Source organism: Poecilia latipinna, unplaced genomic scaffold (genome assembly GCF_001443285.1).
Source record: "Poecilia latipinna isolate Pla-1442-1.1 unplaced genomic scaffold, P_latipinna-1.0 Scaffold40, whole genome shotgun sequence".
NCBI classification, from domain to species: domain Eukaryota; kingdom Metazoa; phylum Chordata; class Actinopteri; order Cyprinodontiformes; family Poeciliidae; genus Poecilia; species Poecilia latipinna.
The window spans coordinates 485,623-504,267 of record NW_015112656.1 but is presented as its reverse complement, the minus strand read 5'-3'; the positions used below and the strand labels follow the sequence as shown (position 1 = coordinate 504,267).

The following is an 18,645-nucleotide window of genomic DNA, read 5'->3' as shown; positions in this document are numbered from 1 at the left end:
TATATATATATTAATAAACAAAAAATAAATAAAGCGCAATTAACCTAACAAAAAAGGGGGAAGATACTTCGGAACTACTCCGGTGCGCCAATGTTTCTGTTGTTTGAGGCGGAATAATAACTGTGCAGAACCAGGATGTTCCTCCGGCTTCTCAACATGGATGCGTCCACATGAAGTAAGTTTTGAAGGAGACTTTACTAAAAGTATGTTTGTTTGCTCCGCTGGTTTAAGAATATCTTTATGTGTTAATCTAATGTGTACATGAGGAATATTTAACTAAATATGTGAACATAAATAGTAGTTTTCTGACATTTTCCGCTTTAGTGTGTTTGTTTTATTGGTTTGTGTAAAAATAGAGCTATCCAGGTGCGCTATCGTTGTGGTTTCATGCTCTGTTCATGACTGAGTGCCATCCTGTCAGATGGAAATGTGTCGGATGACCCCGCTGACAGGATGAAGTGTTCCCGGTGCCTCTTGCAGCTGGTTCGGTCCGGCCGGACTGTTGTCCAGCGCGGTTCTTTGCTCCTGTCCCCGTCCTCCGGTCAGCTTATTGTGCAACACAACCAACAGCAGCAGGTAAGCTCCAGTTTGTTTACTAACCAGCCCATTCCCCAACTGAATGGGGGTGGTTTAAGGGTCAAATATTTGATCCATTTTTGGTTCAGACATTTTAGATTTTTAATATATAAAATCGAAAGACATGATACAATATTTACATCCCTGGTCTGCATGTGGACCCATTTCCATGCGAATCAAATCATTCTTTCTTGGCTTGTTGCTTTATTATTTTAATCAGACTGTTTATTTTTCCATTAATGAAATAATGCATAATCTGGTTTATGCTTAATATGACTGCTTCTTCCAAATGTATAACATTTGTAGGTGCTGAGGCAGTTTCGTTGCAGCCCAGTGTTGGCGAAGAGTCAACCGGAACCAGTACGGTTTGTTAATGACGATGGCACGAAGAAGACCAAGTCCTTGGTCACCAAGGAGGATTTGTTTGAGCAGGTGGCCAAAGAGTCCAAAACCAAGGCCACATTTAACCAAGTGATTGATGTCTTCACTAAGACGGACATAAGACGGCGTGGTCATGTGGAGTTCATCTACGCTGCTTTGAAGAAAATGCCAGAATTTGGAGTAGAGAGAGACCTAACCGTATACAACAAACTGCTGGATGTTTTTCCCAAAGAGGTGTTTGTTGCCAGAAACTTTATTCAGCGAATGTTCAACCACTATCCTAGACAGCAGGAGTGTGGGGTTCAGGTTCTGGAGCAGATGGAGAGCTACGGTAGGTGTCTTCTCCATTTAATATAGAGAGCAGAGTTCCAAGTGGAGCTGGAATACTGAGTAATAAACGAATTCCACAGGTTACAGTTCGACTGTTACTATCTTTGCTTCAGGTATAATGCCCAACATTGAGACTAAGGTCCTACTGGTCCAGATCTTTGGGGAGAAGAGCCACCCTATAAGAAAGTACCAACGCATCATGTACTGGTTCCCCAAGTTCAAGCACGTAAATCCCTTCCCTGTTCCTCAGCCTCTGCCTGAAGACCCTGTGGACCTGGCTATCTTGAGCCTGAATCGCATTGCCAACGACTTGGATGCTAAAACTACAGTTTATCAGGTACAGGTTTAGCTTATCTTAGCTCATACAACATTAAGAAGAAACTTAATGGGGCCTAACTGTTTGCGTATCAGTCGGATCCAAATCAGGGGTCTTGATGCCATGTTAGGTTCTGTGACCCTCAGGTTTAACGGCGACCTGCAGCTTTTAAATGTGTTCCTAAATGAATAAAATGACTGAATCATCTCCTCAGTATTCAGTCAGGTTCTCCAGAGTCCTACTGATTCCTTCATTCTTCAACTCGGGTGTGTTGAAGCAGAAACGCATCTAAAAGTTGCCAGCACAGATAATTGGAGTTGCAGACCCCTGTTGTAGACCTACAGTAACGTACTCCATCCAGCTTACAAAAAGTATTTTGTAAGCTAAAATGCTAATTCTAGCTTAAGTACTGCCATTAGAACAGGGGTCTCCAACCTGGTCCTCAACATGTATTGGCCTGCAGGTTTTAGATGCATCCCTTTTCCAACACAGCTGAATCAAGTGTTTGAATTACCTTTTCAGCTTGACAAAGGTCTGGCAACGATTCTTTCATTTGTATCTAAAACCTGCAGAACAGTAGATGTTGAAGACCAGGTTTGAAGACCCCTGCATTAGAATGTGGGCTATCAGTCATATGGCTCATACATCTTATAGCACTGTCCTAATGCACGTTTGGGTTTTTTTTGTTTTTGTTTTTTTTCTGAGAAAAACAGACTATTCTGTTGTATATTTACTGAAAGACAACTAATAGATGTCAGCTCCCATGTTTCAAATTGGATTTAATAATCAGCATCATTGAGAATTTCATGTTATTGATTGCTCTTCCTGACAGCTGCCCTTCACTGACATTACTGAAAGTGGGGAAGAAATCAGCTTTCCACATATTGTAGGTATGGAGTTTCATGTCATCTTCCAAAACAAAAACAAGTTGTGATGTTAGATAATATAAAATGCTGCGTTTTGTTAGAGTTCAATAAAAAATCAGATATTTAGCTTCTGATTTCCTACTCATGTAAAGATCAAATCATAAAGATGAACATTTTCATTTTATTCCGTCAGTTTCATAGTGTGTGTGGTGCATGTTGCTCTCCGTTTCCTGATGTCAGGCATTCAGAGCCCCAACCAGATGGAGCTGCTGGCCAAGCATAACCCAAACAGGCCTGTGTTTGTGGAGGGGCCCTTCCCCCTGTGGCTGAAGAAGACTTGTGTCTACTACTACATCCTCAGAGCTGACCCCACGCCTCCTGAAGAAAAGGTTTCTAAATCCTATATTATATTTAATATCAATGTTATTGATGCAGATTTGGCTGTGAAGTGCTACCATATGTGAAGTGAACAAATACTCAACACAGTTTATGCTGCTTCTATCTGAGGAGCAGCTAACTGTTTCTGTTTCCACTGATGATCCTAACCTCCTTCTGGTTGTGTATAGAATAGAATACACTGATTTACTGAAGTTAGATTTGATTACAGTGAGCAGGTTTCCCAATTGTAACCCTGTGATCATTCTCTCCACAGGAAGAGGAAGTCTACGATCCAGAGCGCTGCTTCTACTATCCTCTGCAGCTAGATCTGGATTTGGACCGTGACCTGGGGGACGAGGAGAACTTTGATGTGGACGACTGTAAGATGGCTGCAGCCTTCTGTTAGCCTGGCTTAACTGCGGTATGTAACACGTGTGTGTTTACCTTTCAGTGGATGAAGGTCCAGTCTTCGCCATGTGCATGACCAGCCAGGGAGACCAGGCCACTCTGAACCAGTGGATCTCCGGCCTCCAGCAGAACAACCCCATCCTAGGGAGAATTCCCACTCTGTTCCGCCTGGATGCTGGAACTCGGGAACTGGAAGGAGTGGCGGACACAGAGGCGGGTCATAGTCATCGACCTCCTCCACAGAGTCAAAGGGAAGACGGACTGCCTGCTGAAGATTCAGAGGCTGCGGTGGAGGAGGAGGAGCCTAGGAGAAGCCGTGGGATGAAACAATGAACTCTTCATCACAGAACTGGAAAACGAACTCTGTATTTCTGCTGTGACATGTTTGTTTCTCCATGGTAGAGTTAGACTTGTGTAAAGCTAGTTAATTTAATGTACAAATACATCAGAGCTGTAGAAATGATTAGTATATCATCTAAAACATAATTTTGTGTTGTGGAGTCTCACTCCTCTTCTATCCTTAGAAAAGAGCTGTAGTTATTTTTTTTTGTGTAATCATGACAACTGCTGTCATATTTACTTTAAATGCATCAGGTCTGAATTAATCTACAAGATCGTCTGCAACGTGAGGCTGCAGTAAACCTAAAAACTGTCTAATGAAAAGTCATGAGAGAAACACGAAAGGTTTTTATTGCTCAGATTGGATCAGAAAATTAAGCAAACATTTCAAAACAAATGCTGATGATTTTTTTTTGCAGGTCTGTTTGGTTTGGTTTTGTTTGTGAAAAGGGAGTGAGAGCTTCTGACCGTTCATAGCTGTGGATGTTTTTAATATGCTGGAATATTTTTTGCTTTGTCCTGAGATGTCAGGTTTTAGATTTGTTTGAGGATATTTTGACTGATGCCCAGTAATCTACTGGCAGTGGTCACCACTTTCCTTTTATTTATGCCATTTATTTTGGCTGATCAGTGATTGGCTAACACATGTGAAACTGACCTTATACACTGATCTCAATACAGCAAAGCTCTGAAAATCAGCCTCTGTCCCCTTTAGCTCTGCTGTGAAAGATGGCTGGCTGATGGACCCGCCCACCAGGTCATGTCTGTACTGGAGCGGTTTAAAACAAAAAGTCGACCTGCTGTTGCCAACTTTGCCTCCTTTCAGACAAAAAAAATTATCATCCAGAACGCTACAATCAGTGCATCCTATAACGAACGATCTCTTATTCTAAACTCAAAATGTGTTGGATATAATTTCAGACTAGGTTTGCCTTATAGTAGAAAGACCATATCCTGAGTATGATTATCTTTTTCAGAAACAACAGTATTCACTGTCAACAACATAATCAGGGTGTTAAAGAGTAAAGTCTTCAGCTTCATTGTTCTTTCTGATCAGTTCAGGCATTGAACAATAGCAGCCTCTAAAATGATTCTTTAAACACAGTCCAGCATATTCTCTATTTGTCGAGTTCAGTTGGAGCGGACAACAAAGATAGAAGATTGATTGGAAAGGCAGGGATTCCCAAGTCCAGTATCCAAGAGCTACAATCCTGCAACTACTCTAAACACACCTGAATCAAATGAATGACTATTTACCAGGCCTCTGCATGGCTGAGAGACGATCTGCTGAGGGAGGTCAGACATCTGATTCAACTGCTGAAGTGTCCAGCTGTTGTTGTTAAAGGCCGCTCATGGTGTCTTGGCAGGTTTAAATGAGTCTCTGCCCCAACACGGCTGATTCCAATGGTCCAACTACCCCAGCATGTCAAAGTTCTTTAGATTTCTGTTCATGAACCATCATTTAATTCAGGAGTGATGAACTAAAGAAAGTTCTAATACTTTAAACTCCACTGGTTTAAGAACACAAAGATCTTGGAGGGAGAATAGTAGACAAGGTGGGAAAGTTGTTTTGAATCACTTCTAAAGTAGAAGTAAATTGGATGTCAACACTTTGCCCAGATGACCAAAACTGTCCACCTCTGAATAAAGGTGATAGGTTAGCATGTTGAAGAACAGCCGATGCTGAAGCCTGTCTTGACCATCAGTGTCTGTCCACAGTAAAGCCAGTTTTATGTCTCCCCAAAAACAAACACTTTCACGTTCAACAGAAACTTTCAGCTGCTCACACTAACAATCTTAATACCTTTATAGTGAAAGACTGATTGGTGAGACACAACAAATTAATTATCTGTCCGCAGTAACTAATATGCTTAAAGGAGTCAAAGTGAGGCTTCCAAACCCAGCTGTTGAGCATTGTGGTGGCAGCATCACGCTGTGGGTTGGTTTGCACTCACTCCATACTTTCCTTGCACAGTGTGGATATACTGAGACCATCCTGACCATCACCTCTGCAGACTGAAAGACTCAGAGCGGATCCCTGATGTTCTCCCATACTGATCCTCTCTGTTTCTGGAATCACACCTCACCACTGTCTCACTGTTCTGGTACATGTCTTACACCAATCTCATACACTTGTCTGACATTCCATCCAGTACCAGTGAAAAAACTTGTTGAAAGCATACTGCAGTTCCTGATTGATTTTGGCTCATGATTGACTGCAGCTCTGCACACGTGGAAAAAGTCATAAAATACATTACAAATATATTTTCACCTTGTCAAAATATATTTGTACATCCTGCCTGATGATGGCTACTATGTAAACACCATGATGCTAACTAGTTCATTAAAATGTTCCTGATGGGTTTATTTCAACTTTTAGAATTTCTAACACATAGTGACATTGTTTACAGCTGTATCACCTCAGGGAAAACGTTACAAGGTCCCCAACAAATTAAAAATGAAATACTTTGTTCTACCATAAAATATAGTCACTTTTTTAAACTTAGGTGTTAAAACCAGAAAATAAACAAACCAATCTGGTTTTAATGGTTTAGGTTAACCACTCTTAATGAAGTGAGCAGGAGTCTTTAATATTTCTTTTCCATTTTATCTGTTTTAGCCATTTCTAAACCCCCAGACTTGGGTTATTTCTGGATTTTTATGAAGATAGTATTAAAAGACTTTATTTTAAAGTCTAATCAGAATAATTATTGAATAAGATGTGTATAAAAAACTGCACTGAATAACCAAAATGTAGAAATGATTTATTACTGGAAAAGGCATTTAAAGATTCTTCTCAAACAGGTAAACATGTCATCAAGTTACATTCGAATGTGAAAAAACAAGGTAAAGTCCAGCGCCTCACTCTGTTACAGCTGTGCTTCGGTTTTCTCACTTTGTGCTTAGAAAGTTCATTCAGGATGTTAAGCTTCATACTAAAGAGATAAAAACCAAAAATCGGGAATGCATTCTGATATTTAGCTGCGATGCTTCATTTACTACTCATGCAGAAAAATCTTTATTCAATACTTACAAATGAGAGACTGTCCTACTCTACATGGAAATGTATGAATGAATAATGCATCTTCAGCTAACTATGTTTAGGAAAGATCAACAAATAATAAATAATGTTAAAAATAATATTAACAATAAACAGCATTAAAAAATTTGGCCTTTCACAGCTACCTTTGTATTTATTTACATACAAGAGAAAAAAAACCCTGAAGGTACTGCAGAAAGATTTCCACACAGGTGATGAAGTCAGAAGAAAAAGCTGCCTCAAATAATAAAACAGGAAAATATACAGTAAAGGGCTTCAAAGAGCAGCATGGTACGGACACTTTTAAAAAGCAGTTACACAACTTGAGACAGCACAAACTGAACCTGGATCCAAAAAAAAACAACAACATAAAGACTGGAATGTGTCCAGAACTGAATTATTCAATAGGTTTTAACTGTGGGAGCAAATCAAGCCCAGTAAATCTGTTGGTCTTTTATTCCCAAATATAATCAAGGAACATATAATCTGGCCCAGTTTTAATCCAAAAAAGCTTTCTACCACTTTTCCGAAACCCACGACCTAACCTAGCCTTTTCTTTTAAAATGATTTTAATTAAATAAAAAGAAATGGAAAACAGAACTAAGAGAAGAAATAGAAAGATGATGTTCTCTTTTGGACTTGGTTTCCAGTCAACTCTGCAGCAATCTCCTTTACACATCAGTTCCTGTATGTTTCTGTAAAAACAAGTCAGAAAGCAGAAAACAGTCAAAATATCATCAACAAGACTTTGATTAAACTGAAAAATACAAAACAAAGAAAAAATAGAATTTGAGCTATTTATAGTAAATACTGAGTCCCAAGAGGGGAATCAGTCAGGTAGAAGATGTGAAAAAGTTTTAACACCGATGCATGTTCTGGGTTAAAGACTGGGTTACATGTCAGTGAGTGGAAGCAGAATTTGATCCCCAGAACCCGACCAGAACCCTTTATCTCACAGATTAGTCATGTGGTCATACTGCATACAAAATCAATATACCAGAAAGGATCAATGATCTCAGGAACGTCACACAAGTCCAGAATCCTGTTATTACATTTATTTGAAAAGATTATTTTTGTATGTTGTTCAAATATAATCTGAGGGCAAAAAGCATCAATAATAAAAGATAAATTCACATGCATACAGATCAATCGATTGATAAAAATATATAAGCACATTCACTTTCTGTGATACACACTTCTACGATTTCAGTTATTCGCTTTGCCTGTCAATGGTCATAATGTTATTCTCTGAATCTGTCTATATGTGTTGGTGTGAATCTGACTGATCTTATTAATATAAACAACTCTGGAAAAATTAAGAGACCACTTAAAATGAACAGTTTTTCTGATTTTACTGTTTATAGTTATATGTTTGAGTAAAATGAACATTGTTCTTTTATTCTATGAAAGAACAGTATTTTTATGAATTACTGACGTAGAGTAGTCAGTAGTTCATAAAAATACTAAATTTTTGTTGAAATTCCAAGCAAAAATGTAGTATTTATTTGCAGAATATGAGTAAAAGTCAAAATAACGAAAAAGATGCAGCGCTTTCAGCAAAGCAAACAAGTTCATTTTCATTTAGAAACCAGAATACTAATGTTTTAACTCAGGAAGAGATCATAAGTCAGTATTTGGTGGAATAACCGTGAGGTTTTCAATGGGGTTCAGAGCAGAAGTCTCAGCTGTTTATTTCCAACAACCGGACTTCATTTGGACGGTCTTGTTGTAAACGGTTGCTGAATTTGTTCTAGAAACGGCTGTCTGAGTTATTTGACATGCTGACTGTGGAAAAGGACGAAGGCATTCAGGTGAACTGAAATGCTCTTTGTGACTAGTAAAGATTAAATTATGAGCATCTACTTTGAAAATAACGTTTAACTATTACGTGTGAATATATTCTGACCTGAACAGGTAACAAAACCTGTTACCGGCAGCAACAACTGTCTAATGTCCAAACACTGCTTTTCTTCTTTCAAGCTGTTTCAGATCACCTTTTTCAAAAGCACACATTTAACAACACAAATAAAAATAAAAATAGGAATTTTATGGGACTTATTGGATCTTGGGATTGTAGAATTGCCAAGCATCGTGTTCATCTCTGGCACAGGAAGACTGAACTGCTGCTATCCAAGACTTTATGACTAAGTGAATGTGAAGTTTATAGTGTTTGCTGTTAGCCAGGTAAAACATGTTGGCAGGCTCAGGGTACCTTCTGCAGCACCACAGTGCTGCTGCAGCTGGCTGCTGAAGAAACGCTCCCGCTGCGACACCTGCTCATCCCAGGCCTCCAGGATCCTCTGTTTCTCCCTGGGTTCCAGCCTGAGGGTGAGGGGGTGCGCCTCGTCGATGTGGGCCCGCACTCCCTCCAGGCTGTGGGAGTACTGCAGCTCACCACAGACCATGCACACCAGCAGCTGGTTGAGTGGATCATAGTCCATGAGGTAGCGGTTTCTCCAGACCTCCTCTGACATAGAATCCTCCTCCTCGTCATCATGATCATCATCACCATCAGCATGATCAGCAAACAAAATATCTGCCTCATCTGAAAAAAAAAAAAAAAAAGTTAAAGACAATTTTGTTTTGTGCCATGCTGAACAGATTAGTGAGCAAAGAGTGACAGATGATCATTTACCTTCTACCTGTGCTGGGCAGTTGGTGTACATGAAGGGTGGTGGGTCGGGATCCACTGGGATGCTGACGAAACAAGATGATTATATTAGGTAGAGCTGATGGAGGCAAGGCTAAAAACAGAAGCTACATAAATTCCCACCTCATTAGATTTTCTGATGCATCAGAGGAGTTTACCCACTGACTGGAATCCTACAGGAAGTACATGGAAAAACAAAACAGGAAGACACCATGGCATAAGTCCCAGTTGCTATTTTCTCAAAATGCGTTGAGACTAACAATGCTAATTATGATTAGGGTGATGGCAACCTACCTACAAAAATGAAACAGGAGAGGAAATTAGCAGCAAGTTCATAAGATCTTTCACAAGAACATGATTTGTTTTTATGTTTCATTTTACATAAATCTGTAATAGATTTGACTACTTTTTATAGTCAAATTTGGCAAAAAAAAAAAAAAAAAGATTAATTGCATCCATTTCAAAAATATTTGGAAATGTGATCAAATCAGCAAAGATTGAAAGGATCCACATAAGGATCTAGCCTTACTATCTACACCGTTTAGTTTTGGACTTGCCTCCATAGCTGTCGTCAGCGTCTGTAGATCCTGACCAGGCAGATCAGAGCTGCTGCCACCGCTGGAGGCTCTCATTGAGGTGCACCCCTTGTACTGAAATGCCTTCTTTGCTCTTTGCTCCTTCTTTTTTAACCTCCAGTACTCTCGCTTTCTCTTCAGAAAGTCCTCCTCAGACGCCCCAGGGATGGGCTTTGGAGGCATCATGATGCATATTGATGCTGCCTGGGCAGAAGACTCCACCTTATTTATGGGACTTTGAAGTTGAGCACAGGAGATTTTTATAGGACTAAGGATGGGATTTTGATGTCGATCGGGAAGTTCAATGGGTTGCAGGTGGATGCTTGTCAGAGGGTTGTCTGGGGGCTTCAGAGTAGGGAGAGAAGAGGCTGTCTCAGTTTCTGTGGCTCTGGGTGTCCACTTTTGACAGTGAGGTGAAGAAACTCCAAGAAAGTCAGTCAGATGTGATGAAGGTCCATCGTTCATGTTTCCCTCTCTGCTGATGATGGGGGGTTTAACACAGTGTGTGTCAGGTGACTGTTCAGTTTTACATAATGAACCAACCAGGATGTCAGGGACGCTGCTCATGGCAGGTCTGTCTGTGACAGACGAACAGGACTGGATGGATGGCTTTGATGGATTTACACATTCACTAACATTAATATCAAGTCCTGCAGCCTGAAAGACAGAAAATAACAGAAACAGAAGGATATTCAGCAAGAGGAACATGCAGTGTAGATATAGTTTTCAGAGAGCCCAACACTAGCATGAGGTATGGAGTAATGATTCAGGTTTCAGTGGGAGTAGATGCTCCTGCCTACAAGGCTGGAACTGAGCCAACTTCAGAAATCAACTGTTGTTATGTTCTTATGCTAAGATACTTCTAGCCAGCTCAAATGCAAATGGAAAAATAGAAATCAAAATCTTTGTTCTTAGTTAAATTACGGCCCTTTACATTTGCTGGAGAACCAAAATCGAAACCATGTCTTAGATATAAAACATACAATGGTTTCTTTTATCTCTGAAAACTCTTGGTGGGACAAAGACTTATTCTTTTACATAATAATACATTATAATATTTGTATTTTGAGTATACCTTACTCTTCACATCTGCATCATCATATCATTTTCCATCTACTTCACAGTTACATACTACATTGTGTTGATCTGCCACATAAAAAGGAACAAAAAACATTTAAGTTCTGTCAGTAAATTTACATTTTTTAACATCTGGTAGGTCTCTTACAGAACATTTTGCATTGTGACACAAATCAACATCCAGGTCAAGAGGTTGACTCTTGGCTCACCTGGGTATTCTTTGAAAGAATCTCCTTCTGTCTGGCCTTTAACCTCGCCCTCTGCTGCCTTTTCATCAGCTTCCAGTATTCCCTCTTCTGAAGGCTGTTTGAGCTGCTCGTCCTTGTCATACTGCTGCAGAACCTTTCTGCAGGTGGAAGAGAGTTGTTGTGACTCTGCTGATCATGCTGATCAAGGTGATGCTGCTGAAGTGGATCCAGTGATGTAGTTGTGATGTGATGGAGCTTCGGTAGCTCCTCAGACCAGCAGCTTTGATGGGCCCAATTGCTGCTGTAAGATCTTTGAGTTCCACATGACGAGGTTGTGGTGATGAATGGTGCTGAAGTCGTCTGGGATGACTGAGTGCAGGCGGAGTGCGCCACCTCACCTGAGGCAGAAAGAGATGGAACCTCGTCACTGAGCTGGGGATTTGGTAAGTCTTTTCCCTCCAGCACGTCGCTATCCAACAGCAAGCTTTTAATTTGGGATCTCAAGCAAGCAGGTAATAAATCCTTGTCATTCTTTTCACAATGAAGCTGTGATAAAACAGGCTTTATGTCCTGCTCTAAAGCATCTTCGGTTGTTCCTATTGCCACGCCAGCCTGTTCGATTTGATTCTCAGAAACTGAGCTGAGGGATTCCTCCAGCAGTTTCTTCATAGAGGCTACAGCCAGCAGAGTGGTGGCTTGGCTGTCTGAATTAAGAGACGTCTCAGGCTCCAGCTCTGGAGGTGCAGGTGGGGCGGTCGGGGGTTTGTCTGGACAGATGGCTCGATCTGGTAGAGAATTTAGGTCAGCTGCTGGCACAGACTCACCCTCCTGTTTTATTTCATCTGCATGTGGTATAGCACTCACAGAGTTGTTTGGAAAATGTTGTTCTTTTTCTGCACCGATGGTAAGATTGGTGCTCGGCTGCACGGTGTTTAATTCTTGTGTATGCACCCTCCTCCTCAGTAACCCTGCACTGGTCCTTGCTTGGAAAATACTGTGTTTCAGGCGAGAAGCACGAGCTGCTCGCTGCTCACGTTTCTTTGTTCTCCAGTACTCCCTCTTCTTCGCCATCCTCTCCTCTTCTGACAGCTTTGGACCCACAGATAGCAGTGGAAGTGATGGCGTATGGCTTGAGATGCTCATTTTCATGACACAGCCACCAAATTTTGACCCTGCGGCTGAGGCTGCGTTTTGAGGGGACTGGAGATGAGTTAGTGTGAGCTGCTGAACACTTTTGCTTGGCTTTGAACTGGAACTAGTTATGTCAAGGTGAGATTGTGGTTTGACAGCAATTAATTTAGAAGTTTTGTTGACTGTCTGGACAAAAGAAAAAGCAGCTTTACCCTGAGATGAGCAAGACAGAGGTGAATGCCGATTTACCCTACATGGGGAAACACTTCTCCAGTTCATGTCAGTTTGTGACGTTGGCTGCATCTTCTTAGAAATGTCATGGAGCTTTTCCTCAGTTTTGTCTCCAACTATACTTTGATATTTTGCACTCTGAGGTATGTTAATTGTCAGAGTCCCATCCTCTTTGATAAACCCCCCAATGGCCTCAGATGCGAGTGTAGGGGTCTTTTCAGTTGAATGCGCCAAGGCTCTTGCCTTTCTCATTTCTTCAAGGATTTGTTGGTAACGCTTTACCCGGCGTGTCAAAGAGTCCTTCTCCTTTAGTCGAATCTTCTTCTCCAGTGACAGATTAGCTCGCTGTTCACGCTTCTTATTCCGCCAGTACTCTCTCCGCTTGGCTAGTATTTGCTCTGGTGTGTCATTAGTGTCCATTGTGGGAATAGCTCTGGTACGAAACCCTGCAAATGTCAAGAAAGGTTTATTTCTTAGATTTCTCTGATTCAGGAAATTCTTCTGTGTTTCAATGTACCTTTGTCGAAGTGTTTTACATGATGAAGTCTCTTGGGTAATGTTAGAATGATGCACATAAGTTAGTTTTTTCTGTGATTCTGCTGGCTTCCTTACTGCGGTTGTGTTAAACATTACGACTGTCTGTTCCATCTTATGCCCATGTGGATTCTGTACTTTTATCTGCTCTGTTTGCAGGTCAGGGACAGCTAACCCACGTTGCAGGTTGTCGGTCTCCAATTTGACTGTTGTATATGGCACTTTAACCCGAACTGGATTCCGCTTCTGGCTTGTGCCTCTCAGAAACGACTGAGAGGTCAGAGTTGAGTTGGCCACATGTGTTGTTTTCTGTGCCGGTAGCCCATCTCTGTTTTGTGGCCTCTCTCTGACTTCAGTGGTCTTAGCTGCCAGCTTTGCTCTCTGCTCTCGTTTTTTGATTCTCCAGTGCTCTCTTCGCTTGGCTGCTCTCTCCTCCTCCGACTCCATGGAAGCTGGTGTAATGCCAAAACATGTAGCCCTTTTAATAGTGACCAAGGCACTCTTTAATCCACTTTGAGGTGTTGTGTGTGTTCTTTGGCCCTCTGTTTTATTAAAAGCAGGGCCACATAAAGCTGCATGCATTGTATCTGTTGTTACACAAGGTAACACCTGCAGCCCATTCAATGCCACTTGTGCCTCTGATGGTGTGTTTGGGACTGATGAGTCCTGCATAGATCCACATGGCTTGGGTTCTGTTTTTGTGGAGCTGCTGCTGGTAAAAGGGGTTACTCTGACTGGAGGCACTGATGAACTGGTGTTCAGTTCGGTTCCGCTGCTTTTGGATGAGGTAACCAGATTCCTAAGACTTTTGGTTGTTGGACGTTTCACTGTGACCAAACCACCCTCAGCTGCTGTAGCCAAAATGGAGCACGATGTTGGCTGCAAGTTACGCAGGACCTTGCTAACTGTCATTGCCTGATGCCGCTCCTGTTTTTTAGGGGCCTTTGTAGAACTGTGTTCAATTGTCCTTTCACTCTTTGATAAAGAACTATAGGAGATATCATTACTTAGCAAAGGAGAGGACAAGGCAGCCAAGGGGTCTGACAAATTGGTATTGACCCCTGCAGAGACATACATGTATGAGAGCTTTTCCTCACTGCTGTCTTGTGTTGACTTCTTTCTCTGTTCAGACATTCGGGCCCTTTGCTCCCTTTTCTTGTTTCTCCAATATTCTCTCTTTTGGGCTAGCGTGGCATCATCATATTCGGAGGCTGGCCGGTAGCGATGGGATGCTGGACAACCTTTACCTTTCTGAGATGGCATGCTATCGTTAGCTTGGATAGCCCATTAGTTCTCATCTAACAGCAAGATTTATCTTTGTCACAGTAAATCAGTTGAGTTCCTCAGTAGAGACTCAGGGTGGTTAACTCCATACTGTTCTCCCAGGAGATGCTGCTGAGCAGATGGCATTGCACTGGCATGCAGCAGTACCTAGGGGAAACAACACAACCTTTAGATGCATTTTTGCATTAAACCTCGCAAATATTTGAAATTTATTGAGCGTCAAACATGTACATCCTGTTGAATTGTATTTTCCTGGCTGAGGATGATAACTTTGTTTAAACAAAGTGTGTAACAAATGTTTTTCTAAAGATATTACAGAAAATATTAGACAAGCCTGTGAAATCCAATACACACCAGCAAGAAAGTTATTCTGCTTGTGAATGTCAGTAAGATCCATTGTAAAGAGGTTGTTCAGATAACACTGGACAGCAGAGAAATTAGTACCAACAGTATTTTTGCCACATTACATTTACAAACAAAGACCGCAGCTTCTGATTTAAAAAGTAGTGATGCAAGTTTTAAAGTTTGAACCTATCACAAGTTGACATACCTGCTTGTCCCTGGGCCTTAAAAATTCTTAATACTGATATAAAGCTAGTTACACAGGACAGATTATAGAACAATACAGCAAACCAATATGCAGGAGCTACATAAAGATAATCATAAATAAGACAAAGCTTATCCGGCAGTTTTGTTATTAATTAGGAGGATATTTAGCAGCCAGGTGTTGCTTATATAGAGAATTGATTACCTGCTGTTCAGCAAATGTGAGCACTGTAAAAAAGCAACAAGTCTGGATTTTTGGTTGTCTGGAGGTTTTGGAACAAATGTTATTTAGAATGCAATAATCTTACAAAAACAGTAGTTCCTTTTGCTCACCAAGCCTAGAGAGGTTGTAAAACCCTTTAAAAATAATTAAGGTCCATTAATTATTTTAATAAGGATTACGCAGTAGAGGAAAACATTTTACACTGCAATAGTGTATCGGCAGAAAAGACTTGTTCCAACTGTCTTGCATGGTGTTGGACTTCTGTAGTCACAGAATCAGTCACTGACCACTAACTTGTTCCATGATTGTAAATAGAACAATAAATCTATGGTTACAGATACAAAAACCACACACTGTTGCATTGAAACAAAGTCTAGATACCTGACTGAAATAAAACATCACATACATTTCAACAGACTTCAACAATCTAAATCAATACTTTTAAGGGAGAGCAAGAAAACATTTTACCAACAGGGTGTCAGAGGCCAAAAAAGTCAACTAAAGACAACTAAGTACCACTGGCACTGGCTCTGATAACAAGTGAAGCATGGGTGTAGATGTATCTTAAAAACATCTAAACAGGATGACCCATTTGGTTCTGATGGGTTTCTTTAAGAATATTTTCTCACATTAGACAGAAACACTTATGTTTAAAGCTTTCAATAAAAGCAAAAAGTGATTTCTATTTGGTCTTTGCTTTAAATGATCACTTTACTGCTGCCTACTTTATAGACAAGAGTCTATAAAGTTTTTATATGTATTTTTATATTCTGCTCTAAAGAATTGGTCCCTGTTCTTGGTCTTATGTGTTTTAACAGTTTTTGCTGCCTCAACACACCTGAACTTAATGGCATGCTAAACAATTGTTTAAGACTGGTATGTTGGAGCAGGGACAGATCTCAAACCTACAGGATAGTGGCCCCTGAGGGTCAGGGTTAGGGAATATGGCTGTAGTCTGTATATGGAACAGTCCAACATAAATAACATTCTGAGTTCACACAGGCAATATATATATATATATATATATATATATACTTTTTTTCTTATTTTATTCCTATAATATTATTAATTTATTTAAACCACAATAAGAAGGCTTTGTCCAAATAACGAGACAATGGAGATGACTAAAATGACCCATCTGTTCCAAAATCATTTGTGGTTAACATTTGTTTGTAAAGTATACATGACGCATTTTTACAGGAGCTTCGTGATGTTTTCTTCCGTTTAAAGCCAAGCATTCGAGTGTGTGAAAACGTGTTAGCTACTGTAACCAGGAAGGAAACAGTCTCTGTCCCTTTAAACATGTCCCTTTTCAATCACAAATTAGTCCCGTCGTAGACCGTCTTTATCCCTTACTTGTAATTGTTTGGTTTGAGGCGCGGCCACGTTACTAAACATAACCTCAGTGAAGGAGAATATACCAACCCTTAGTGACATACATGGCTACATTTTTACGTAAAGCATGCCCGGATCCCTGTCTCACTCAGCGGCACAATGGACAACATCTTCCGCCTGTTGTCCGAACGGAGGGGGCGCCAGTCTGTGTGTGCTGCGTCTAAACATGGAGGGAAAAGGAGCAGGCTAACAAGGAAAAGCAGCAAGATTACAACAGTAAGGAACTGAAACATGCATGTCTGTTACCTTCCAGCTACACCTAACTTTCCGGGACACTTTATACGACCGCTGTTTGGACAGAATAGGGCCAGGCCACCGCAGCTACTGTCCGCCAGCCGTGTTCAGCCTGAAGCAGCCTTGACAACGCTCAAAGTACCAGGATGTGGGACCTGGATGCTCGCTCCACCGCGTGTTTGTGTGCGCGTGCGGAGAGGAACCGCTTATCTTATTGCATTTTAAACCAGTATTTTTTATTTATTTATTTTTTGTTTTGTTTGTTTGTTTTGTTTTGCTTTGTTTTACAAATTAAAACAACTATCTATATGTGAACAAACAACCATAAATAGCGGGTTTATCAACTTGCCTGGCAACTAAATATTGACCATTTTTACAGTAACTGCATAGTAATCTTCTGGGGCCATTAAAACAGATTGTATGTCAAGCTGCCAAAAATCAACATGTTCTAGTTGAAAGGGATAAAAAACGATCCACTGATTTCTTAACGGTTTCTGCTTAGCTTCACTAGCCATATCGGTCTATCTTGAGAGAAGTCAAACATGAGTTTCATGAATTGAAATTCTTTGACTTTATCTGCTAAGTAGTTTGAATAATAAACTCCTGCTTCCATGTCTGCTGATTGTAAAATCTCTCCTAACAGCTCACACAAAAGCTAATGAGAATTCAGCATTACAAGAGCTAACATAATTTAAAAAAAAAGTGGAGCTCAACAAGTCAGTGTTAGCATCACCCCTCGATTAATTAATTATTAACATTGGCTTTTATAAGTTTGTATTTTAATGATCTAATATATTTTATAGAATGTCTATTAAATAAATTAACTATTTAATTGAATAAGTATGTTCAATGAAATGGTTAATTGAACATGTGGGACATAATTAAAAGTCCCACATGGGGCATTTAATTAAAGATATGATGATGTATTTATTTATTTTGTCCCTTTTCACCCTCCATAAACATGTTTTATAGTGACCCTTACATCAATTCAAACCCACTAAGGACCAGTTTGTTCCCACTTTGACAGCCAACAATATGAAGCAATTTTATTACTTCTACTGGAGGGAATAATCATGATCTTATCAGATTTCATGAAGAATATCAAAAAGGGACTAGAACCTAAATTATTGATGCTAGGATATGGTATAAACCGTTGAAGACATAATGTGATCTTCTAGACATCTGAACATTATAAATTATTATTGCACTGATAAATGTGGGCAAGAATACGGTCCCACATGGTTTTGTCTGCGGTTTCCATGGTGGCCCTACATAGGTCTATCTGGATTTTTATATCCACCATGGAAACCGTGGAAAAACCATGTGGGACCCATATTTTTGCCCACATTTATGCCCATTTAGGAATGCTGGCTGGGAAAGACTAGGAAAACAATCACATATATGGTGTTACACTGGATACATATCCAATTGTTTTCAAATGTTTACGTCACAACGGTCATGTTATCTGACTTAACAAGACGAGAAAACATTTAGTTGCTATATCCCCTGAAAGCCTTAGACGTACAGAAATGGTTGTCTCCTTTAAATTAGTGCTGAAAATTTTATTGTTGTTTACAGTAATATTTTACTGTATATTCCTGTAAAATATCATGAATTGATGACCAAAGAGGGTTTTATCATTTGATTTCTGTTACGTCAAATGTTTTGTTAAACCAGCATTTTAACATCTCCTCTATTTTTATGTGGTATTTCATATTTAATGTGTATTTTCTAAATGTGTAACCAAGACATGTAATTTATTATGTATATTGCACAACACTCGAAAAATGTCATATTATTATATGGGTTATAGAATTTGAGTAAAGAGATTAATTTAATACAGATTGGAATAAGACAAAAATGCACTGGAAAAGCACTGTGAGTATTTTCCAGATGCCCAGTATGTTATTTATGTTCCTTCAGTTTCCTGTCAAGCTCTTTGT

At 40.0% G+C, this 18,645-nt stretch overlaps 2 protein-coding genes across 6 annotated transcripts; one reads left to right on the top strand and one right to left on the bottom strand.

Moving 5' to 3' along the window:
• The first annotated feature begins 87 nt into the window (after positions 1–87).
• ecsit (ECSIT signaling integrator) lies at positions 88–4,292 on the top strand. 2 transcript variants are annotated; one of them, XM_015047145.1, is made up of 8 exons: positions 88–175; positions 422–576; positions 895–1,288; positions 1,401–1,624; positions 2,436–2,493; positions 2,710–2,858; positions 3,122–3,227; positions 3,299–4,292. In XM_015047145.1, the coding sequence occupies exons 2-8, from the start codon at positions 454–456 to the stop codon at positions 3,586–3,588; spliced, it is 1,344 nt and encodes a 447-aa protein (XP_014902631.1). In that variant the 5' UTR covers positions 88–175; positions 422–453; the 3' UTR covers positions 3,589–4,292. The 2 variants fall into 2 exon arrangements, with proteins under 2 accessions (XP_014902631.1, XP_014902624.1); XM_015047138.1 differs by having other exon boundaries at positions 883–1,288.
• A 2,050-nt stretch (positions 4,293–6,342) lies between these two features.
• Positions 6,343–17,470, bottom strand: LOC106956310 (uncharacterized). Of its 4 annotated transcripts, XM_015047110.1 has the most exons (9): positions 16,715–17,470; positions 16,513–16,628; positions 13,004–14,451; positions 11,146–12,932; positions 9,842–10,516; positions 9,408–9,457; positions 9,270–9,331; positions 8,847–9,179; positions 6,343–7,329 (listed from the first exon to the last, which is right to left on the bottom strand). In XM_015047110.1, the coding sequence occupies exons 3-9, from the start codon at positions 13,059–13,061 to the stop codon at positions 7,313–7,315; spliced, it is 2,982 nt and encodes a 993-aa protein (XP_014902596.1). In that variant the 5' UTR covers positions 13,062–14,451; positions 16,513–16,628; positions 16,715–17,470; the 3' UTR covers positions 6,343–7,312. The 4 variants fall into 4 exon arrangements, with proteins under 4 accessions (XP_014902596.1, XP_014902579.1, XP_014902569.1 ...); XM_015047093.1 differs by having other exon boundaries at positions 11,146–14,451; positions 16,499–16,628; XM_015047083.1 differs by having other exon boundaries at positions 11,146–14,451.
• Between the last annotated feature and the right edge of the window lie 1,175 nt (positions 17,471–18,645).

Bases quoted from the DNA above. Each gene is read 5' to 3' on its own strand.
- ecsit (XM_015047138.1), top strand. From the start codon at position 454: ATGAAGTGTTCCCGGTGCCTCTTGCAGCTGGTTCGGTCCGGCCGGACT. The intron at 1,289-1,400 runs GTAGGTGTCTTC...TCTTTGCTTCAG, and splicing joins GGAGCAGATGGAGAGCTACG to GTATAATGCCCAACATTGAG. The intron at 3,228-3,298 runs GTAAGATGGCTG...TTTACCTTTCAG, and splicing joins GAACTTTGATGTGGACGACT to TGGATGAAGGTCCAGTCTTC.
- LOC106956310 (XM_015047093.1), bottom strand. From the start codon at position 14,283: ATGCCATCTCAGAAAGGTAAAGGTTGTCCAGCATCCCATCGCTACCGG. The intron at 10,517-11,145 runs GTGAGCCAAGAG...TCTGTCTTTCAG, and splicing joins TTCTTTCAAAGAATACCCAG to GCTGCAGGACTTGATATTAA. The intron at 9,180-9,269 runs GTAAATGATCAT...TTTTTTTTTCAG, and splicing joins CTGCCCAGCACAGGTAGAAG to ATGAGGCAGATATTTTGTTT.